Genomic DNA, 23,711 nt, shown 5'->3' with positions numbered 1-23,711 from the left:
ATATGGTGCATGATGTTCATGCGAAAAAGTGTGTTTTCTGTCTGCAAATGGCTTCCCCTAACCGCTGCATATGGTGCGCCATTCTATTCCCATCACGGTATTTTGCTGCACGCAGCATAGGACTCAACATCGATTGACGCGCTGGCAAATCCTTGGCATCAAACGGTATATACGCACAGGAACGAACGCTGGATACCGGGTCCGGTGTACAGATACGTAACGGCATAAGGATTGTATGTTTCTACATTGTACAATACTTAGCTGCCGTACTGTTGGACGATCAATGCGACTTACGTCACTGCTCGTGCCAGCGAGTGGGAAGAGCCTTGCTCTGCCTATGATTAACATCCTATCCTGTTGTGCGCGAGTATTTTTGCGGAAAGGTTCGCTTTGGAGCAGGATAATACCAGCAAGATAGAGAGCGAAAGAGAGGAGAAGACTGAAAGCCTTTTCAATATCCTATTATCGTCACGCGCTCGTATATTGGAGAGCAGCGAGCACCGTTTTGTCTAAAACCTAGGTTTCCGTTTAACTCCGTTATTTCGTGTTATTGTAGTCATATGGTGTGATGTCGGTCTTATCCTTATATTAGCGTCTAGTTTATGCATTGTCAGTAATATACTACGGCGCCAGTTTACACCTAAATTAGCCCAGTGTTTTGCACATTAATAAGTTTGTGCTAATTGCTGGTATATATATACTCAAAGGTCACCCTCGAAGGGATAGCATGTCGGTTCCACGATGTTGTCGAATGAATAATATTGCTGTATTTGCCGGGATATTAGTTAGTTGTGGCATAATAATCGTCTTGATACCCGCACCAGCTAGTGCTACGCGCGTCTTCACCAATTCCTTTCTGGTGGAGTTCCATGATGACGTCAGTAAAAGTGAAGCGGACAAGATTGCTCGGGAACATGGTTTTGAGAACGCGGGACCGGTAAGGCGGGTTGCGGAGGTGTCCATATGGCACACGAAAGTAGCCAGAAGTACAATTCTTGTTGTTGTTCGCTCATAATTCATGCTGTCCACATATTGGTACTGCGTTCTGCTAATTGTGCAAGTTCATACAGGATAATTCAATAGACCGTAAACCAATCGCAGTGATGGAATGTTTTCAGTTATGGAAGTAAATTCAGTATCTATAACGTGATGAATTCGTCAAAGCATCTTTCCTAATCTCACTCTAATTTGCGGTTTATTGGTTTTTTGAAGAGTTAGACTGTACGTTATGGATTTTAATAATAGGTCTATCTATTTTAATAATTTTAATAATAGATAGAGTGAGCTATCATTAAAAAAAACCAGTAAATTAAACCAGTAAAACGAAAAAAGAAAAAAAACCAGTAAACCGAAAAACTGAGTTTCTGGTTTTCGATTGTGACTTTTCATAGCATGACAACTCGACAAACCATCAATTATTCTCATTTATCGTTGGATGATTCCTTTACTTATTACTAAACAGTAAATGGTGCAGAATGCAGAAAACTACTCCGGTTTCCGTTTTACGTGTTTTAAACAGGTTGATATTATTACAAGTAATTTCATAAAATTTAATGCTGGCAAATTAGAATTCATTGGGACTTCGTCACTTGACCAATAAAAGACAGCTGTTAATGAAGGTCAAAACTGCAAATTGTTTCCTAGAACGCGTATTTGACGCAACTTCCGGTATCACATAGACATAATCGTCTCGCTGCTTGCATAATTAATTGACACTATTCTTCAATTGCATTTGACAGCTGATGAGATCCAAACGGGAATACCACTTCATTCACCGCGGGCTGCCGGCAAGATCCAAGCGCAGTATTCCTCATCATCGAAACCTGAAAAGCAACGAAAAGGTATAGTCCGCATCTAAATAACCATAAGCACGTCGATATGATAGAGGAAACTATCGTATTGTTGTGATTTTATAGATAAAACTAGTGGCTCAACAACCTGGATTTAAACGTTCTAAGCGCGGATATGGACCTCTTATACATAAAGGTCAGGTTGCACTCGACAAATCCGCAGAGCCAACCGATCCTTATTTCCAGTTCCAATGGTATTTGGTAAGTCGAGCTTATTACTGTACTTGTTTTTAAAAATGAAATACGAATGCTGCAGACGCACGTTTTACAAAACTAGTCGGAAGAATTTTGTTAACGCCTTTTCACAAGTGTAACCAGCGGGTGCAAGCCTGTTTCTGACATATACATTTGCAAATGGATTATTACTCTGACATCGGATCTTAAGCTACTTAACAATTGGAAGCGTTCCTCGCGTTTTTCTCGTAATGTAATTACGTAAAGTCTCTTCTACCGTTATTACATATATTACACATTCTAGAAAAATGACGGCAGTCTCGGTGGTAAACCACGCTTGGATCTCAATGTGGAAGCTGCTTGGGCACAGGGTGCCACAGGGAAGAATATCACTACAGCAATTATGGATGATGGTAGGTAAAATAATTACGTACTCTGTACATGTAACAAATATGCGCTGTCGGAATTATGCGCCATATTGTTGGCATCAGTCACCATACAATCTGCTTGCATTAAGCAAAGAAAATGCAAACATCTGATGACTTACTTATTGCCATTATGAGATATTTTGTTATTTACCGTTTGCCCACATTTATTTTGATTAGAATAATTTTCTGGTGTGTGTTTGTTCTGTGAGCGTGGGCTTCTTCGCATTCTCTAAGTAGAAAAATGGGAATGTTTATAATCCATAATGGATGTGCATACGTAACGAAATTGAACATTATCATTAACGTCTGCTATTACGCGTTTTCAGGAATCGATTATCTTCATCCCGATCTAAAATTCAACTATGTAAGACAAACAAGCATTTTTCGTGGAATCAACAACCACGCGACATATACACGGTTGGCGTAACTGCTAATCAAAATCTTTTAACATTTTGCAGAATGCAAAGGCCAGCTATGACTTCAGCAGTAATGATCCATTTCCGTATCCCCGCTACACTGATGACTGGTTCAACAGGTAAACCGCGCATTAAACCACCATATGTTTCCGTATTTGAAACCTTTAATGTATTTGTCAAGCACTTCTTATATATACCAGTATATACGGATACCAGCCAGCTCGCAGTAAATCAATAATTCTCCCTTTTCTCTCCGTGCAGCCATGGAACGCGCTGTGCCGGGGAAGTGGCGGCTGCGCGGGATAATGGAGTATGCGGTGTGGGTGTGGCGTACGACAGTAAAGTTGCTGGTGCGTAAATGTAGCTGACTTCCTGTTTTCGGGATGCCGGTGCTGGTCTTACGCCGCATACGGCTGTATATGTGTGCTGCACTGTGCTGCGGCCAGATTGTGGCTCTGATTAATTCCGGTGGTATGATTGTCTCTGCACAACAGGCATTAGGATGCTCGATCAGCCCTATATGACCGACTTGATTGAGGCCAATTCCATGGGCCATGAACCCAATCTCATCGACATTTACAGCGCAAGCTGGGGTCCCACCGATGACGGAAAGACGGTGGACGGGCCGCGTAATGCCACAATGCGCGCAATTGTCAAAGGAGTCAACGAAGTATGAATGTCATCTAGTTGTGTCGTAAATTAAAACGCAAACGTATCGATCGTCACCACATAATAACTCATCGCCAAAGTTCTGCATTATGCGCTTTCAGCCGATCTAAAGTATTGCAGCTAATTAATCAGACACAGCCTGCAACAATTTATTTGAGAATTACAGTAGTCTAAGTCACTAGGCTTAACTGTTATGCCTTTATTAATAAGCAATTATTTAATCATTCAAGGGTTAATTTAAACTTCTGTATAATGCCTTATGCTGTCAGACAGGCTTCTGTTACTTTAAAAACGCTACTACGCTACCACTTAATAAGAACACCAAAAGGTCACCCTCCTTGCGTACCATCATACGCGATCATTATTCTCCACCAAAAGTTCGCGATAGACAATATAAATCACTAATACAAAGTTATTTATGTTTCCATTTAATTGTTATCAAGCCAAACGAAATTATCGCAAAGCTCTTTTTTTACGACTTATTTTGGGGAATTAATTAACTGTACATCACAAGTCGGCTTTTGCAGGGAAGGAACGGGCTGGGTAACATTTATGTGTGGGCCTCTGGCGATGGCGGCGAAGATGATGATTGTAATTGTGACGGATATGCTGCCAGCATGTGGACCATCTCTATTAATTCAGCTATTAATAATGGGCAAAATGCCCATTACGACGAATCCTGCACATCCACCTTAGCGTCGACGTTCAGCAACGGCGGAGGTGACCCGAAGACCGGTGTCGCCACAACCGATCTCTATGGCCGCTGCACCAAGACCCATTCCGGCACTTCCGCAGCGGCACCGGAAGCAGCTGGTGTTTTTGCTTTGGCTCTCGAAGTCAAGTAAGGTTTTATTACTGCGGCACCTGCAGCATTACAGAGTTTTTTATGATTAAGACTTGATCTGTAGAATTACTGAACGAACACCAACGTCAATTCTGACATGATCAGCACGCGTTATAGTTATTGAAGATTCTCATACGGTATCCCATATATTGCATTATTACGTATTCAGATATTCGCATTCTCACGGATTTCATTTTTCACATTCTCAAGATGAAATGTGGAATAATTAATTGTCACAAGTATAGCGCCTATGCATATATATTTCACGACGTCACATTGCAGCCGAAATTTAACCTGGCGGGACATCCAACATCTCACTGTGTTGACGTCAAAGCGGAACTCGCTGTATGATGGCAAAGGCTATTTCAAGTGGCAGATGAACGGTGTGGGTCTGGAATTCAATCATTTATTTGGTTATGGAGTTCTGGATGCCGGTGCAATGGTAGCTATGGCCAAGGACTGGATTACCGTGCCCCAGCGTTACCATTGTGATGGCGGTAAAGTCAACAAAACCTTGTAAGTCATACATATAATGCATAAATAACGCATTATTATACGGTTATTGCCGACCAAGCCCATACATGAAAAATAGCCGGCATATTTCCGGTATTTACATAGATCATGTCTCAACCATGTTGGTCTGTAACATTCACACAGATCGATACCTACCAACGGATCCCTGACGCTCTTCATCGATACCCACGCCTGTCGGGGCACGGAAAACCAAGTCGACTATCTGGAGCATGTGCAGGCTGTCATTACGCTGAATAGCTCCAGACGGGGTGAAGTGATAATGCATCTGGTTTCACCAATGGGCACACGGTAAGGTTTTTTTATTTTGATAATTAGTAATTATTTGTATATCTCAGTAGTTGCCCGCGCGTTTGGCCATTATTTAACATGGCTCGAAATGAAAATCCAAAGGTCACAGTGTGAGAGATAGTACTATTGCACTGTACGCCGTAGCATTGACGCAGGATTAATTATTCTTTATACGATACTGCATTTTGCACGGTTTGTTCAATTCTGGCAATTTGCTTACCAAGGTCGATGATCCTCAGTCGCAGACCGAACGATGACGATCACACGGACGGATTTGCCAAATGGCCATTTATGGTACATACTTTCATTTTGTAAAGTTTTCGATATTTCTTTGGATAATATGGATTGCTCCAACGGCCCAACTGACCATTTAAAAGGTCATAGCGTTATCGAAATAATATTCGCTCATCGTTTTTAATATTACGTAGACAACTCATACGTGGGGTGAAAATCCACGGGGGCGCTGGAAGCTGGAAATCAAATTCAACAGCCCAAACACACAGACTGGCTTCATCAAGGAATGGGATCTATTGTTGCACGGCACCCGTGAAGCGCCATACAAAGATCTAGCTGTGGCTGATCCTCATTCTAAATTGGCTATTGTTAAGAAAGCTCACGAGGATCGCCGTTGAGTGGTTGCTGAGCATCAGATGTACACGCCGTACATAGATCGCCCATCCGGGAAAGCACATTCACAATGTGACCTCGCTGCTAATTTCCAACGGATTACTTGCATACTGTTTTATCATCATTACAGCACTCCATTCCAAAAGCACACGTCGACATTAGCGCTAAATTAAATCCACCAGATCAAAAAACCATTCGGCTTGCCTAATTCCAGAGTTTTATATCGGCTTTTTTGAGTTCATTTCCGGTTCTCTGTTGACCTTTGCATCTGCTAGATTTTTTTTGTTACAAGAGTTTACTTATTTTATTAGTCTTTCTTTCGTGGCTGCATGCATATAAGATCATGAAGGCATCTGGTTTTGATTTGGAACTGACTTTCCATCTTATCAACTGAGCTGTTATGCATTATGGGTAGATCGGCAACATCGCCTGAACTGACTTCAAATCGAGATTAATTGTACTATGTAAGTAAAGTATGCAGCAGTATGTGCGGGATGAAAACAGAATCGCTGCTGCTAATTGTATGCTAATATACAGATAGACCGTTGTAATATATACATGCTAGACCAGTATAGTGCAGACATATGATTAATATGAGGGATGGTTTTGGGAGTGTGATGATAGGGACAAATTGCAGTTTAAGACAAAACAGCGGACACCTGTATCCTCACATGAACATGATGCTCCAATTCGAATTATATAATGATCGGATAGCGCATTAACGAAAAACGTTAAGTAGAGCTTCTGAAGGGCTAAAATATTTAGCAAATTACGGTTATTAGTTACGTATTGGTATAATTATGCATAATAACTGGCAAGTTCACGGACATAATAATTATGAGCACTCTCTCGGGTTATAAGTAAGCTACTCTTCCTCTTCTTCTACGGCTTCTTCGGATCCATTGACATCACCGATATCTTCATCACTCCATCGCTTCTTTTTTGTCACAGGTGGGATGTTCTCTTCCTCCTCTTCTTCGTACTGTTTAAAAATATGGTTTCATCGTACAAGAATATGTGAATTGTAAAAAATAAACATATGTGAACAATCAAGAAAAACGAAACCTACTTCGAGGGCGTCACCAGTTCCGTTTTCTTCGATAAACTCGCGCTCTTCTACAAAAAGTATAACATATAATATTCTAGGCAAACAGCTTTTCAAATTACACAATTGACTGGGACAGACTATCCAACCGGAAATACACCAGATTACTGGCGCATGCCATTGTTTAAAATGGATTTTTTTACGGGAGCATGTCATGTTCTATTAATTAAAGCTTGCACAAATTACCTGTAACCTCTTCTTCATATTCCTCCACTACTTCCTCTTCATACGTCGTCTCTGTGGTTGTTTTAGTCGTGGTGGTCGTAGTGACCTTTCGGCCGCCGACTTCTTCCTCAGTCTGCCATTCGAATTCTTCCTCTGTTTGCTCCGGTTCGGCAGCTTCCGCGGGCTGCTCTTCTTCTTCCACCGGCTCTACCTCTTCTTCCTGCACAGGCGATGCCTCGCGTTCTTCAACTGGTTCCTCTTCCGCCGGGGCCTCTTCCTCGGGTTCCGGTTCAGGTTCGGGTTCAGCTTCTGGCTCCGGTTCCGGTTCGGGTTCAGGCTCCGCTTCTTCCACCGGTTCTTCCTCTACCGGTTCTGGTTCCGGTTCCGGCTCGGGTTCGGGTTCCTCAAAGACTTGTTCAGGTTCTTCTTCGGGCGCCGGGGAGGGTTCCCGTTCTTCTTCTGGTTCTTCGGCGACAGATGGTTTGGGGGATTTTGCCGACGTGACGGAGGCGCGAGGTGTCGGTTCTTCCGCCAGCGACCGCCGTGGAGTTGACGGTTTTGAGGGCTGCTCACTGACGGACGCGCGAGGCGATGGAGCTGGTGGTTCATCGGTCACTGACCGTCGAGGCGACTTGACCACGGGTGATTTGGGCTCTTCATCGGCGAATCGGCGGGGCGATCTGGGAGTGGCTGGCGGCTCTTCGGCCAAAGATGGGCGTTTGGGAGTTTTCTGTCCCTCCACCGATTTTTGTGGCTCGAGCGGAGGAATTCGACGTTTCTCCAGGCTCGGTTCTTCTGGTTCTGGTCGGGGTGCAGCACGTTCCGGTCGGCTTGGTCGTTCTTCTGGCTCTTCTTCCACCGGTTTACGTCGTGATTCTGTTGCAAAAAGACAAATTAAAACCGCCGAAAATTTCTATGCGATACGAAAAAAATTTTTGTTTCGCTGGCTAAGCGAGAACGATTATGTATAACTGTAAGTATACAACATGTTTAAAATCGTTATGTATTGCAAGTGACCCTGCAACTGCTAGCTACGAAATTCACGCGCTATGCAGCTTGCAGATACAGCTGTCAATACGTATGTAGAAGGAAAAACATGGAAACAGCTATCATAATAGCATTCTTCGAATTTAATTTATTAGGATAATTTTAAATGATATTTCAATAATACTGGCCTGTGTCAAGATTTCTGGAAACAGTCTAAAGCTCACCTCGTGCCGGTGGAGAAGGTTCTCGGGTCGGCCGTGATTCACGTGCTCTCGGCCTTTCGGAAACCGGTTCTTCTGCGAACGATGTAACCCTCTGTAAGGAAGCGGAGCACGGTAAAAGCAAAGATCCCATAAAAGCCACTAAAACGAATTACCGGGGTTCTGGGTTTGGCTGGTTCTTCCGGTTCGGAGCGGTACGGTTTACGTTCCGGAGCCGAGTACGCTGGTGTTGGTGTTCGGTCGACCGATGCTGGCTCGCGTGTCTTGTAACTGTATTTCTTTGTCGGACTGAACGACCGTCCTCGATAGCCTGGGCTCGGTGACGAGTAGCCATACGCTAAAAATGACAAAAACTTAATAAAATTATGATTTTGCAGATGTGTTTTTGTCTCTTTTGGGTCTATTGTTTAAGGATTTGAATTTTTTTAGTACTGTATATTAAATTTGTCTTCTTTGATCATAATATTTTGAATTTCATTTTATGTCATTTTCTTGCCTAGACGAGCAAATAATGGCAATCTTCAGATACTGTGTCCAATAATCTTGTATTATTATGTAAAAAGATTAGCCAGATACTGATTTTATAATTTGTATTTTTTAGGTATTATTTCTTGTAGGATTTTCTGATATGGACTGAGCATTTTACGTACAGCTTGGACGACCAGTGCTATAGCTGCGTGTCGACGGTGACGGAGCACCAAAATATCTGTCCGGCACCTGGAAATCGAACGGTGACGTCTTGACCCAGTCTTCATGCGAATCCAAATAGGATAGCCCTTTAATGGGCTTCCGCGGCCGCCTAAGGGAAAGAAAAACATTCACGTAAGAATATCGCCAAATAATCTACTCAATAATTACCACAACAAACGGCCAGCTCGTCCGTGACGAACTGAATTCATCCTTCATAGCACCGCACATTATACACCCGACTGGGCAGTCCTTAACAAGCGCATGTGTGCTGTGTCTGGGTGGAGATCACTTGCATAGTGTAACAGCAATACAAGGTCGTGCGTGCAGTTTCCTTTACTTTTGTCCGTTCATGTTGGAGGAGATTGATCAAGAGTGCCACGACCACGATCACTCTTACGTTTTTTCAGGTTCAGTATGATCAAACGAGAATCGTAGTTCGAGGGCTTTTGTTGGGGACGATTAGTAGCGGGTGTGCAACAAAATTCTTGGATACCGGTCAATCACGGTTACGGGTTACAAACTGAGGTGTTTCTTGCAGATAAATCAGTAACAATAATCTGGTGCAAATATTATGTCTCAATGTTAATGTTATTTTTTATCTTTATGTATTATATGTTAATTTCGTATTTTACTGATTGTCGATTTTGCTCACTTAGTTTTTATGATGCATCGCAGAACTAAACTGGTTAAATACGATTATTTATTGGGGCAGCAGAAAGGCAGCTGATTGCTGATTACTGAACATCACACGACAAAAGTTTTGGGCCTTCGAACACAAGACCTACGACTGAACGAGCACACAGAACCTGATGGCTAACAATTAGACATGCACAGGCAGGACAAACATTCCACACTTAACCATGGTACACAACAATGGGAAAATATAACAAAGCCGCGCGTACATTAAGCGTATGTATGGTATTCGTTGGGATCATAGATGGTGAAAATGAAGGGCCAACGCTGGGTAAACCTGATGGTGAAGTCAAATACCAAAAACACAGTTCATTCATTGTGGTAGGTATGCGATGGGAACAAGGAACAAGAGAGAACATTTGCGGTGATCGTGCTACAGACACTGTTGACTGTTTAGGACACACAGGGATCCACTTACGGACGATGCGAAGGAAACAGATAGTCCTTTACTTCCTCATACAAACTGGGCTGCACACTGATCGGTCCGTAGGGCGATCGGCGCGGAAGGCCCGGATGATCGTTCAAGCGTCCCTAAAAACGTCGAACATTATACGGAAATGCAAAGGTCACGGTCACGGAACCAGAACAGAATTAACAGCAACGTACTGGCTGCAACCTCTGGATTAGTACGACTTATGACCGTTAAAATTTGTGTACCCGGTGCAGTACGTCATAATCGTAGTGCAGATCGTTCAGCGCTTCATTGTTCCAGCGCGATCGGCGACTCAGTCGCGCGTTGGAAAAATTATCCTTAACGTAATCAGACACATAGGGTCTTCCGTTAGTTGCCGGATAGTACATGTCCAGCCTATCCTGCCACGTATCGGCTTTAGCATCCCTGGAATAAAATCGAGTTGTAATTCCCACTGCGATATACAAAGCATGTCAGCCAAAAAAGGTTACCGCATTTTTCTGCTGGGAAACTGGCCGTCTGAGGCAAGATGCGGCGGACGAAAACGGTTCAATTCATAGTGGATATCGTCCACCAAACGTTTCTACAGCACAAGAGCTATTATTACAACACATTTTATATCTTCTCATTCATGTTAACCACTAAGTATATAGTTTATGTATCAACAGATACGCAATATTATGTAACTATTTTTAGTACAATTGCATTTATTTATTGTGCTATGATATTGCACTTGCGTTTCCCTTAACGTTCCAACGATGTGGGAAAGGCTTACCCGGCTGATGTTGGTATCTTTCGACGCCAGCCTTGACTTTAAACTGCTTGATGGAGCGTACAAATCTTCGTATGCGCCATAATACCAGTCTCGCTTCTGTAAACAGCCGCCAATCAGTCCCAAGAGTTTATGACAGATTTGGAAAATTTGCAACTTTTCTATGGGCACACCATAAAATGTCAGACAGTTTTTAAAGGTCGAAGGCAAAAAGCGCTTTTGGTTGATATATTTTTAGCTGCTGGGAGAAAACGAACGTTTAGATGACACTCATTTTGTGGTATGCTGCACGCGTGTTATGTCACGGGCCCAGATGTTTAGAACACTGACAAGATCCGATATGCATCTACAGATATGCATCCCGCACTGCGTTAATCTAGACAATTTCTGAATGATTTTTGTAAAAATGTTAAGTACACCTTCTAAATCACAAGAATAAAATAATGATAACCCGCATATTGAACACCCATTATGATTTACACATTATACTGCGAGCTTGTTGTTGCTAAAGGTTTTGCTATTTGTAAAACAAACTTGGTATTTATGCCCTGTTAATCCTCGGATATGAAGCTACACCACGTAAAAGCGCTAAGTTTTGTAATACAAAGTTTTGTAGCACAATCGGAAAACCAGGGCTTTGCCCATTGCAGTCTCATAAGCAGGATTTGCTAAAAATGTGTTGCTTTGCTTATTTGCTATAATTTTCAAATTAGGTAGCAAGCCGAAGTTCTGTTAATTAAAGCTATTACAGCAATGGCTCTTAAAAAAGCTGCAGTTCTAGCTGTAGCAATAGGCACACCGCACACGCGTATTGTCCACAAGAATGAAAACGACCACCCAAAAAGAAATTTCGGGAATAAGTACTGTACGGACTACGGAGCAAGCGGGTAAAACCGAGACGCCCACACCAATACAAAGCCTTACCGGCATCCAGTATGTCGTGGTTGGATTCCAGTCGCGGTCCGTCGGAGGTTGTGAGTAACCTCGATTTTTTGACTTCCGGTCAAGATTTGTCTGTTGATAAAAGGCAGAAGTACGGTAAGTTATACATATGCGTTTGGCTGAGACAACGCCTTTTGTTGTACCGTTGTTATGTACGAATACGTTGAACGGGGCACATACGCCCGCCCGTAGCGAATCTCCGGATCCATGACTGCGTTAAGCGATGTTCCGGGAAACCGTAAGGATATGCACAAGGCTATATAATTCAAATGTGGCTTTTCTTCCCTGTCGCAGAAATTTGAGAGTATATATTTTAGAACAATCTCATTCAGGTTTCGCCACAAACTACTTGAAATAAAAGCGGTTGCAATGACTCTTGTGGGACCAACCCGGCCGTTTAGAATTTGGTTAAGCAAACAAACTTTCCATTAACGCAAGCATGTGAAAAATACCCACCAATGGTGTGGGAGGTATTTAATGACGTTGTTCACGGTTCCGCTGACACATGCACAACCACATTCCAGTGTTCACTCCCAGCTCCCGAGTGTCTGTAAGTTTGGCGGCTTTGATTTATAGTAATGCTCTTAAAATAAACTGTTCCTAGACGCAAAGTCTTTCTTTAAAAAATTAACTAAATCGCACAGAAATTGTGTGTTCTTGAGCCGTTTTTCTTGCATACATAACCGAAATTCATTCTAATTAGAAGCACCCCTTAATTATAGCTGCCGTAGCATGATCTTCATATGTAAAGGTGTGTCCTGTGGTTTTGTGAAGGCAAGTTTGTTATCTTCAATTCCCCCGTGTTTGAGGCATCAGTTTTTCATTCTGTGAATTTTTGCTATTATTTAAACTAGCCGCAACGATTTTTTCCTGTTTTTGTATACTGTTATCTGTACATAATGCATATTGCATATGCCCTTTCAGCCTGCGATAAACAATTTACCAGAACTTGTAAGCAATCTCTCGACGCGCCAATACTTATGTCCTTGAGCGTGCTATGCTTATACATCCCGACATATGTACAGACAAGCTGACGGTATAATACGGTACACATACGCATGGCCAACAACATGGGCAAGTTGGCATTAGCCGACGTGTGCGCTTCCGGTCGAGTTCAAAACATACCGTGCGCACTGTAGGTTCTGTGGGATTTTTCGGCTATTTTCGTTCCGATGGCTGATGGGCTGCTCGGGCTAAATATGGCAAGGCGTGTAATCTCTGACGTAATGCGTATTTTTTAACTCGGTCTATGGAGCGTGTAATACAACCTTGCAGCATCTGTACGGACATCCATCTACTCCTTCCCTTCTTGACGAATCTTTTCTCGTAAGTCGTAAGCCCCATGATATCGCTTCAAAACACTTTCTTGCGCGCAGGTATAAGTGTTGATAGCTCGCTTTGCGTAAGTATTTGCTAACAAGTCCAGTATCAGTCTACGGAACTGACCTGAATACACGGGAAGCATATACTTGAATGCCACTACAGAACTTGTACAATGGCACGTTATGCAACACGACTTCAAAGCAGTATTTTGGTTCGGAGTTACTCCAATCCGGTTTCACTACTTCTACGCTAATATATTTTCGTTGCTATTTAAATTGCCTCAATCTAGCTTAATTGTATTGGGCAATATAATTAAGGTGACTGCTATGCGCCTCGACAACCGGGCGCATAGAATTTAGCTATACGCCCCGAATTTCCGGGCGCAGAAAATCGCCAGAAATATCGGCGATTTTCTAATTTTCTGACGCTTTTACTTTGTTTGGCTTCTTTTATGTATTTAGCCACTTATTTCCCGTCGTGTTGTAGAATACGCTATATTGTTTGATGATGTCATATACCAGAATGCATCCAGACTTTAGGCAACAGGCGCTTTCCAAATGCATAGTAATCAGTAGACTTCCGTGTCGTCTTAGATGGCCTGTAGCCGTTGTTACGCACATGACGGACAAACCAGTGTTGCTTATTTGCTTACTATAAAACTACTGAAAATCAGGATCTGTCAGATTGATTCTGTGATGTTTTGGAAATTTTTTCAATAAACCAGCCGATAAAAAGGCGATTAACTGAACGAAAACGTACCTATTAAGTGTCCTGAGATTAGCTAGCTAAATTCTATGCGCCCGGGGGCGCATAGAGAGTCCGGGGCGCATAGCTAAATTCTATGCGCCCGGTTTGTCGGGGCGCACAGCCATTTCGTATAATTACTGTATTGTCGAGTCAACTTGCCACCTTTTTTTACAGTGAGTCGTATCCGATTAGCATACAACTCGCTGTAAGAAAAGGTGGCAAGTTGACTCGACAATACAGTAATTTGAGCTGCACGGTGTTTTTAAATTAATAATGTCCACCGACTCTGTACTTTCAGATTTGCACACCGCAGAAGAGAACATTCGCGTGTACTTTGCTAACCTGTACTTTTCTTTTCGACATCATGAAAATTAATGATAAACAGTTCTGGACATACGGAATTACTCGCAAGCTGAGAGTATTCAGAAGGAACGAAATTGACAATCAGCTAACTTTACTTTCGAAAGCCTTTAGAAATACAGTGCGATACGATACGAAGTAGCCACTAGGCACAAAAATTAACTATTAAACTTAATTAAAGTTTTTTTCTACGAATTGCTTTAATCCAGATCTGGGGTAGAAAAGTCACAAGTTTTCTCTAAAAATTTGTCTGTACAAATACGAGTACGAGAACAGACTGTACAGTAGCGTTTCAGAAATCGAATTTGAATCCAAGAAATGTTGCCGTAATATTTATATATTGCAGTATTTCTTTAGTATGAGTACTTTTATAAGTACAGTAGTTATTAGTTTAATACCGTGTTTTACCTGATCCCCTTCTGGAATCTCCACAGAAAGAATCCCGCTTTTCGTAAGTAAAAACTAAAAAGTGAATAGTAGAATACGGATTTCCCGCGGCTGGCAGTCACTTAGGAGGGATCAGCTGTCCATACAGTTGAAATTTTAAATTTTTTACCGTATAGTACAGGCACAAACAAAATATTCTGCAGAAATTGTTTCCTTTTATTGCTCGTTGTTCGGAAAATGATCCCGGGAATTAATTCATTCCTGCTACGCGGGATCGGGAAATGCGTGGCAGATGGATTTCCATCACTGTTTACCGCCAGACACCGCTGTGCTTATTTTGCAAGTTCTGCGAATCAGACACTGCAGCCGAAAGAGCATGAGAATGCTGGTGAGCTGCAGCTGCATGCGAAATTACGAATACTTTATTAGACACCGCTCTTATTTTGCAAGTTCTGCGAATCAGACACTGCAGCCGAAAGAGCATGAGAATGCTGGTGAGCTGCAGCTGCATGCGAAATTACGAATACTTTATTATTTTTTTCGCTTTTGACAGCACTCAAACCTGGGTTCTTCTTGCAGACACGTCATTCCAGAACGTTATTGTGTGTAGGAAAGGCAGCGAGCAGAATGTTGGCTACATCCAGCTAAACCGTCCAAAGCAGCACAATGCTATGTAAAGCAGGCATCTATACTCTACTGTAACTTGATTTAAGCAGCGGTAATTCGGGTTCCACCTGCTCGGAATACTCCGGTGCGTTCTTTTTCAGTTCGTACGAGACGTCGAAAGAACTACATCGTGCTTTGGAAATTTTTGAAAACGATGACAACATCGGCGCGGTAGTGTACACGGGGGGCGAGCGGATTTTCACCGTTGGCGCTGACATCACGCAGATGGAAGGAATGTCATTCCTGCGCTTTTTCCGCACCTTTCAGGGCGACTTTAGCGCGTTCTGGGATAAACTGTACACATTCCGAAAGCCCATTATAGCTGCCGTCAATGGTTACTGCGTAAAAAATTTGATTTAGGTAACCTAAACTTTCCTACGTTTTCACGGGGGTTTTTTTAGGTCGGCGGTGGAACCGAAACGATAATGATGTGTGATATTGTTTATGCTGGTGAACGAGCTCAGTTTGGACAGCCTGAAATTAATATTGGAACCCTTCCAGGTACGAGTTGAATTTTTGTATGGACATACAGATACGGCACGGTACTGCGGGGCAGTTGTTTGTAGAATTGAACGTTAAAGAGAAGTAAAAATTGTTTTTAGATTTTGGAACTACGGTATAAAGAAATGAAATCATATTCCTGTATAATGTACTGTAATAGCGACGATTCGGCAGTAGGCAGAAATGTAAAAATAGTAGGACGTGTATAGCTTTTCTTGGTGTTCACTTTCAGTTTTTAAGGCTTCTGAAAATTATTTATTCCACTTTGAGAAAGAGGAATAAACATGTTTATAAGATTCAAAACCGGACTTTATCTTTCTTTTTGAAAAATCGGAAAGACTCTTTCTGTTTTTTTTTTTCTGTAAGAAAGTCTCTCCGATTTTTTTTTATAAGAAAAGCATGAAGTTGGTGAGAAGATAACCATTCGAAAGCTGTTCTATTTTTGATTTTCGATAACTGTGCAGGCGCTGGAGGAACGCAGCGATTGACCAGAGCTGTTGGCAAATCGAAAGCCATGGAAATGATCCTGACTGGGCAACGTATAACGGCCAGCGAAGCCGAAGCATGGGGTAATTAACGACTAGCGATATTCAGGTTTTTACGGATTAATATGATTGATTTCCTTTGATCGAATGATTGAACCCCTTGTAGTGTACAGGTGTATAGGTGGGTGACTCTTTTCCAGTTTGAACAAGTTCTCGTTTGGTTTAATGCTTGTCTCACGTCGCAAAAATATGGCATTAGCAGGAGTCTGACCGCAGAGTACAAAATGTTTCTTCTACATAAAAATCCTGCACATTGTACACAGTCCTATACATTTTAAATTTAATGGTGGAAAGTGACAAAGTCTTTTGGGGGATATAGAATTTAGAATCGATTGACTATGATTCAATAATACAGCCGTGCTGTTTTACAGGTTTGGTGAGCAAGGTGTTTCCCCCGGGGCGTGTCATCCCGGAAGCTATCAGTCTAGCTGAAAAAATTGCGAAAAAGCCGCGAATCGCTGTCCTTATGGCAAAAGAAGCCGTTAAAGCTTGTAAAAGTTTCTGCCGTTTCATTGTGCTTGATCTGGTTATACGTTTTCTCCGTTATCATTTTCAGCTGAGGAAACTTCGCTCAAGCAAGGGCTGTTGTTGGAAGGTGTACTGTCTTGTGCCACTCGAGCTACGGTTAGACTGCACAACTTTTTTTATTTCATCGAAATTATTTAAATTTGCTTTTGGTTAAGCAACTAGACAGCTCCAAGCAAGTTGTCACAGCTGTTACAGTTGTTTTTGTTGTTGCTGTACATTAGTTTCGGCATGTCTTTGTAACGCGCGCGTGGTTACTGCATGGTCAACCTCCTACATTTTTTGTCTTCTAAAGTGTTTCAGAAGTCAGCGTTACCATTTTTGCAGAAAGACTTTCACGAAGGAATGACAGCATTTGTGTCCAAAAGGCCGCCGAAATTTCAAGACTGATCCTGAAAAGGTTTAATTTGTGATTAACAAGGTTTCAAGATAAATCACGACCATGAAACCTATGTAACAGGAGATCTACTATTTGGGAATTACCGATGTTGAGATGAATGTTCTTTTACTTGTTTTACATCTTTAGCAAACATATGTGAAATGCTGGTGATAGCAAAAATCGATTTCAACCAAATAGCACAGGTTGACCTTAAATGTAACAAATATACGACAGTATTTTTACACAATGTTTTGTAGTTTGCAATGAGCATGCAGTGAAGATCGGAGTCAGATCCCATCCACTGCGTGGAAAGTACAGCGTCACTAGGGAATGCGGAAAATCCCTGGAAGGGAGCCGCGATCAGTACTTTAACTAGTCAACATGATTACATTTTTGTAGTTATATTTGTTTAAACGCCGGGTTTTCGCTTGCTTATTATTTGATTAAAGGTACCATATTACTGACAAAACGTAGATCATATGGTATACTGAGATCATGTGGGCGACAATTCAGCAATTTGGAAATACAATTAAATACGGAAGCCGAGTGACATTTGACGTACAGCATGGATTTATGGAGATGGTCCCTGCTTCCGTCGTTGGTACGGCTGTTCTAATCAATCGCCTAATACAAGCCACACGCAATCGAATTGTCTGCCAAGAATTTTTTATCCTCCATACCGGACTAAATATACTCTTGGGAGACATTTTAATATTCCAGTTTGACAGCACCGCCTTGCGCTCTTACTGTTATAAACTTGCCCTTTTACCAGGCAGATATCGACCTATTCAAATGCTTTGTCGTCAGTACAACCAGTCAAGTAAATTATAGATCACTATTGCCTTGTAAAAACTCCTTTTATTCTCGAAGCGGGAATAATATCCGGCAAAGAAAAACGTTAATGCACATTCAACAATTTCCTTGCACTATCTATTTTTGGCTTTGAATTACCAGTAACTGTGATACCATATTCGTAGTACTGTAATTAGTTATTTCACATTCTTTTGTAGCCAATATTTAAAATGTGAAAGCGTTTCAACGGTTAATGTGAAAACAATCTGCCGTGAAATCTCTTACACGTTTGTCTTCATCTCAGTAATTTTTTTGTGACAAAACGGATTGTCTGCAGGAATTTCTGTAGATTGTCTTAATCGTCCGTCATGCACGAACCATAACCCGGAGCTTCCTTAACACTAACACCAAATTTTTAAGAATTTAATTTATTTTACAATTTGCTGACGTCTCAGGCTGTTGGAATGCGACTTCGCATCGAAACTTATACTAACTTAAAAGTTACAGCCTACGATAGAAATTATTGTGGCGATTAAGAAAACGGGTAATAAAATATATGCAGTCAATATAATAACAATAGATCTGGTATATGCGGATGCATTAGCGATTTGTCAGTGAATTTCGATCTTTCTTTTGAAAGAAGCGATACGTCATGTGTAAAATTTGCTGTTGCATATTTGTATTCGGTTGTATGCAAACAAGTAGGCTGATCAATGAAATGCTTGGATTTATTTCTCATTGACGCTGTGGATAGGACGGGTATTCCGCTTTCGTTAAATTGAGAGAAAACATTTTTGATCAGCGAATCAATGATGTTAAATGCAACAAACACTGCAATGGGGGGATGATCGGGTGCATTCTTCCGTTTCAACAACTGACACAACTATTCCATCTCGACTCGTCTATACCGGCCACCGTTATGACCGCAAACATGGATGTTTATCCAGCCCTCATCCGTGACTAACTTACCATACCATTAAGATGCTTTCTCTTGATCATCTTTTGAAACGTATATAGATGTATGCTGCGGGAAGGCAAAGAAAAACAACTGGGCCCTACAGGCACAGCGTATACGGCAAGTTAACGCCATTGGGCGGGAAATTATGGGAAACGCTATAGAATTCCGTACACACGGAACGACGTGCCGGCTATGTAATGCTGGTGCACAGCGCGTAAGCTCGGGTAGTTCGTATATAAAAATACAAATGCACAACGCATCTTGTCATGCAGATGTCAAACTGCTCTCTGTGCTTTCTTCTTCCTTTCCGGTTCGCTTTATGAGTTACGAGGCATTTCTGATGCGGCGCGCGCGCGCATTCTGCGTTATGTATCCAATCCATATTCTGTAGGATTTCATTTTTTACCGGCGGAAGAAGATACAGTAGCCTTTCCCAGGCAGTCAAAGTTCGAAACACAGCTCGGCAATATTTTTCAATGTGATTACATGTCTTCTGTTATAAGTTGGTATTAACATTTTATGAAGATGCATTTGACGGGTGGTTCTTGACGGCGACATTGCCAAGAAACTATATTTGGCTGATGTCTTACATCTAAAAAGATACTCATTTGCCTGAAAATAAACTGGGTAAGTTGGCTAATGGAATTTACCCAGTGTGAGTTACAGTATATTGTTCTATGCATAGTGAAAAACTGAAACGATAACGTTAGTACGTTACTAATGCTATTCATAATTCTACCAGTTATAATACTGTCACATAACTGTGGCACTTTTACTCGTAGTAACTGTTAACAGATTATCGAACATACATATTTTATCAGTATAATAAAAATTGTTAAACTATAATTTCGTACACTCGTATTTAGCCGGTGCAATCAATATCGGTGCGACTAAATCGATCGATCATTTACGCTAACATCAGAAAAATAATCGGCTGATGTTCTTTAATCGGAGCCGGTGGGTTTACCATATCGTAGAGTGGGATGGAATTGCCGTTTAACTGATCTCAGTAATTGCTTGTGCGTAAATTACAAGTACCTACCGTAGGAGTTTGAGATTTCGTGGATTCACTTCAATATACCATAAATGTGATATTCAACAGATCGATTAATTTACACTGTAAAAAAATTGCCGAAATTTGCTCCATGAATTAGCCTTTTCGTTTGTGTCAGATTATGCATCCCATACAAAACTACATGTTCAATAAGCACTTTATTTCAGTAGGTGCTCAGCATTTTCCGGCGTTGATCAACTTGTGGATCAGTCCGTAATTCATTATAATATATTGTATCATTCCAAAATCTTCTCATCATGTCGACTATGTTTGTGAAATTTGATAAAAAGGAGAAAAAGCCACGGAAGAATGCCAATTTAACCCATGCAGCATCCAAAGACAGATCCCGTTCATCAAGTGTAGCGTCACTCGACGTCCATGCCATCCCAAAGGTACTGTAGCGATAGAATTTGTACAACTTTGTACTGTAAACGTACTGGTTGTGCGAGGTCAACGTATACTATGAAATACGGATAAAGTTTTTCCTCGTACAGCGTGAGAGTGCTAAGTGCTAACCTAGAAATTAATCAGATACGCAAAACACGATACTTACATAATTTAAGTTTGCTTACGTATAATAATTTATTTATGATTTATTTTGTTGTGGTATCCGCAGTAGATTTGAACATAAAATAAAAAATTGTTCGCTGCGAGCTATGGTTAGGAATAGGTTAAAAATAATTTTTGGAAGGAAGGGTAATTATGTATGTTACTACAATAAGAAAATGTTACGTACAATAAGTAAATCAGTTGTATGATAACCTGCTTTCTGGTTTGACAACGTATCTGCTAAATATAGATCTACATGTTGTTGGCTGAAATTATACTAATATTCGCAAGTACGTATGGCAGTATAGGATATTAGTACATAGGCCTGTGCATGTAATTATACTGAATCCTTCTAGTTATAACTTTACTTTAAGAAAAGCCAAATACTTGTAATGCAAATGTAAAATAACAATATAATGAAATTTCTAAGACAACAATTTGTGCTAAAATTTTCAGATTTCCGTATCGGATTGTCAGTTTCAAGACAACTCTGCTTAATAGTGCCGCAACCTTTTCGGTGCTTTATAAAGCTAGCAACATTTGTATCGTTTAAATCGTTTATGTAGCAGTGGATGCAGCACTCAGAAGGTTCTACAAAATAAACTCTGTAGGCTGATAGTTTTACGCCATTTAGGAGTAGCTTATGTGCATTATAGTCGATGGAAGTCGTGACATGCAGCACGATTATCGCTTTTACAGCAACATAAAGCAAACGTGCAGAAGTAACTAGATCGCTGATCCGGATAAATCGGAAATATCAGTTTACTCCTTACACTTTTTTAGTTTAAACTTCGCAGCGACTTATAAGCTTATAAACTCTTACGGCGATATCGCGGATTGCTGTTACCAACTGTGTGGTATGAAAGGTCAGTTTAGGTTCACACTTTGGTTCATTAGGCATTATGCTCACTCAAAATACTTGTTGCCAACACTATGTTCAATTCATATTTGAAACCAAAGCTCATGTTTGTTTATTTAGTTAAAAAACGTAGCAATATTTTGGCCTCGACAAGTTTTACGGTACGCTTATAACTGAAAAGGTACTTTAAGTTTTAAATTACGGGTAGGCATATACTGGAATTGCAGACAACTTTTGTAAGGGAAAGTTATATGCGCTATATTTATTTAGTTTGCTTACAAAGCTTTTTCGAAATATCTATATTTAGTTTAGCTTACAAGAGTTATCGTCTAATACACGAACATTTTTGACCAGGATTGTGGTATTATTATTAGCTTAATGATGTCGACAAGAGTGAAAGCTTAAACGAGAAAAAAGTGCTTTCCTTTAAAACGATAAGATTGGCTGATAAATGAGTCTCTGGACGCTGGCGCGCGTAAGTGTGTTTGCCGTTTCGATGCCGGCATCAGATGTTGGGCGAATCCATGTAAACGAGGACACGGCGAAATTGCATCATCGGTTTTTGATGGCACCACACTTCCGATCGCCTTTTACTAAAGCGGAGACACCACGGATAATGGCTCCAGCTGCAGTTCTCTACAGTGTACATCAAATATTCTTGCTGATCGATCGATTATGTCTGATGACACACTCGTCATTGCAATTGTACTACAAAAATTAAGCAATTATCTCCAGCACACTCATTCAGTAAACAGCTTAAGTCGAAGACTTGCAGATTAAATTCATGCATTTATAATTAACTTATTAATATTATTAATAATAAACAATAACTTTCTTTTCCATCTAGTACTGTATTCGTTATGCACAGTTTTTGCAGATAAATTCGATAGCGACTTCGTTGTAGTAGGTGCACTGTCTAATTGTCATCTGTGTGTGTATATCGTTCACGAGCATGAAGTTTTTATACTGTACTTTACGTTGCGTACGTGAGACCAAATAATTGTTAACTTGTCGCATAAATGTTGTAAAGTGCAGTAAAATTACTGTCAGCTGCTGTACGACTACTCTGGTGAATAGTCCCGCTGAGAGTGCTGTTTCGCAAAAGTTCTATATGTTTTTCTTTGCGATAGTTACATAGGTACCTATGTTTACGATGAGTAACAGCTTGGTATTTTTCTTAATTAACGAATCAGTAATGTAGCTCAGTTGTTGAACGCTTTTCAATTTCCACGCTGTCGTTGTTGATGTGGCTGCATATTTTAAATTTTATGGACTACAAGCAGGTAAATTTTCAATATTTATTCATTTGTGATTTTTCTGCAGAACCACTCTCGTGTCAGCTTATCCCACATCCATAGTTCAGAGTTCAATTTGCGCGGCTATCTGGAATCCACGGGTGTCAATGTGGACGCGTCAAAAAGCTATGTCCGCGTGGAGGATTCGACGATTCGCGGCTACTTACAAAAGCTAAGTCATCGCTGGAAAGTCTGGAACCGACGCTGGTTTGTTCTCGACTGGCGGGCCGGAACTTTGATTTACTACAAGTAAGCACAATACTTGACATTTGTCTGCGTGGTATATTGCCGTTTTGCGTCATCGTAACGGCTGTCTGTTTTTTCCACGTTTGTCCACCTAATATGCTTGCTCGTGCAGGACCAATAAAGAGCACGGCTCCGCCCAGGTTATCCCATTCCGTCACATTATGGGCGTTTCCACCGACTCTTCCTCCAGATCAGAGCCCAAGTTCTGCTTGAAAACCACACAAAAGAGCTACGTCCTCATGGCGCCCACAGCGGAAGTTCTGCGTATATGGCTGGATTTTCTTATGCTGGTTATTGACAACAAAGACAAATAAGTCTGCACCGCACAGCCGGCTGTCTGACTGCACATTGTTCCCCGTGTATATTTTGGGAGTTTATATGGCCAAAAACATAGCGTTATCAACGTGGTGTCAGCATTTAAAAAACACGATTTGCATATTTTAAAAACTGGGCGAAAAATCGTGCACAGCTTGTTCTGCTCTGTAGTGTTGATTCCTGAACCGGAAAATGTTCTATTCCACTTTAATACAACAGACAGTTTTCACTGTTTTGTGCGGCGTTTGACAAAATATGTTATTGTTTCATAATGCAAGATGTTCTGTTAGACCTTGGCAGTCGCTGTTTCTTAATTGCAATCTGTAATAAACTACTTTTACTTTGATGTGGTATACAATCTACACTGTAATCCAAACCATACTTTATGCAAAT

The 23,711-nt window shown here is 41.1% G+C and overlaps 4 protein-coding genes and 1 long non-coding RNA gene across 8 annotated transcripts; 3 read left to right on the top strand and 2 right to left on the bottom strand.

Annotated features, from left to right (window-relative positions):
- The first annotated feature begins 362 nt into the window (after nucleotides 1-362).
- Nucleotides 363-10,605, top strand: LOC129584982 (neuroendocrine convertase 2-like). Of its 3 annotated transcripts, none has more exons than XR_008689957.1 (15): nucleotides 363-937; nucleotides 1,740-1,841; nucleotides 1,917-2,051; nucleotides 2,329-2,437; nucleotides 2,779-2,816; nucleotides 2,911-2,987; nucleotides 3,130-3,218; nucleotides 3,363-3,538; nucleotides 4,065-4,378; nucleotides 4,664-4,897; nucleotides 5,039-5,203; nucleotides 5,428-5,497; nucleotides 5,632-6,294; nucleotides 8,910-9,130; nucleotides 10,089-10,605. XR_008689957.1 is itself a non-coding variant. In XM_055477452.1 (13 exons), exons 1-13 carry the CDS (start codon nucleotides 728-730, stop codon nucleotides 5,833-5,835), a joined length of 1,923 nt encoding a protein of 640 aa, XP_055333427.1. In that variant the 5' UTR covers nucleotides 363-727; the 3' UTR covers nucleotides 5,836-6,320. The 3 variants fall into 3 exon arrangements, 1 of the variants encoding a protein (XP_055333427.1); XR_008689956.1 differs by having other exon boundaries at nucleotides 8,926-9,130; nucleotides 10,089-10,604; XM_055477452.1 differs by lacking the exons at nucleotides 8,910-9,130; nucleotides 10,089-10,605 and having other exon boundaries at nucleotides 5,632-6,320.
- On the bottom strand, nucleotides 3,867-5,926 carry LOC129584985 (uncharacterized). The gene is made up of 4 exons (XR_008689959.1): nucleotides 5,424-5,926; nucleotides 5,051-5,180; nucleotides 4,676-4,772; nucleotides 3,867-4,401 (listed from the first exon to the last, which is right to left on the bottom strand). It is a non-coding gene; the product is annotated as an uncharacterized LOC129584985 (long non-coding RNA).
- Nucleotides 6,456-12,222, bottom strand: LOC129584981 (cell surface glycoprotein 1-like). The gene is made up of 12 exons (XM_055477451.1): nucleotides 11,961-12,222; nucleotides 11,800-11,889; nucleotides 10,879-10,974; nucleotides 10,595-10,686; nucleotides 10,349-10,529; nucleotides 10,110-10,222; nucleotides 8,959-9,107; nucleotides 8,464-8,645; nucleotides 8,312-8,402; nucleotides 7,122-7,976; nucleotides 6,900-6,946; nucleotides 6,456-6,812 (listed from the first exon to the last, which is right to left on the bottom strand). The coding sequence occupies exons 1-12, from the start codon at nucleotides 12,024-12,026 to the stop codon at nucleotides 6,696-6,698; spliced, it is 2,079 nt and encodes a 692-aa protein (XP_055333426.1). The 5' UTR covers nucleotides 12,027-12,222; the 3' UTR covers nucleotides 6,456-6,695.
- Nucleotides 12,223-12,586: 364 nt separating this feature from the next.
- On the top strand, nucleotides 12,587-17,605 carry LOC129584984 (enoyl-CoA hydratase, mitochondrial-like). The gene is made up of 9 exons (XM_055477455.1): nucleotides 12,587-13,143; nucleotides 14,838-15,022; nucleotides 15,214-15,307; nucleotides 15,402-15,642; nucleotides 15,702-15,801; nucleotides 16,266-16,370; nucleotides 16,718-16,837; nucleotides 16,903-16,970; nucleotides 17,199-17,605. Exons 1-9 carry the CDS (start codon nucleotides 13,067-13,069, stop codon nucleotides 17,259-17,261), a joined length of 1,053 nt encoding a protein of 350 aa, XP_055333430.1. The 5' UTR covers nucleotides 12,587-13,066; the 3' UTR covers nucleotides 17,262-17,605.
- Nucleotides 17,606-19,224: 1,619 nt separating this feature from the next.
- On the top strand, nucleotides 19,225-23,664 carry LOC129585009 (pleckstrin homology-like domain family B member 1). 2 transcript variants are annotated; one of them, XM_055477496.1, is made up of 4 exons: nucleotides 19,225-19,627; nucleotides 20,225-20,446; nucleotides 22,786-23,006; nucleotides 23,116-23,664. In XM_055477496.1, exons 2-4 carry the CDS (start codon nucleotides 20,312-20,314, stop codon nucleotides 23,315-23,317), a joined length of 558 nt encoding a protein of 185 aa, XP_055333471.1. In that variant the 5' UTR covers nucleotides 19,225-19,627; nucleotides 20,225-20,311; the 3' UTR covers nucleotides 23,318-23,664. The 2 variants fall into 2 exon arrangements, with proteins under 2 accessions (XP_055333471.1, XP_055333470.1); XM_055477495.1 differs by having other exon boundaries at nucleotides 19,227-19,627; nucleotides 20,222-20,446.
- Nucleotides 23,665-23,711: the final 47 nt, after the last annotated feature.

This window comes from Paramacrobiotus metropolitanus, unplaced genomic scaffold (assembly GCF_019649055.1).
Source record: "Paramacrobiotus metropolitanus isolate TYO unplaced genomic scaffold, Prichtersi_v1.0 Parri_scaffold0000015, whole genome shotgun sequence".
Taxonomy (NCBI): domain Eukaryota; kingdom Metazoa; phylum Tardigrada; class Eutardigrada; order Parachela; family Macrobiotidae; genus Paramacrobiotus; species Paramacrobiotus metropolitanus.
This window is presented reverse-complemented; position numbering and strand designations above follow the sequence as displayed.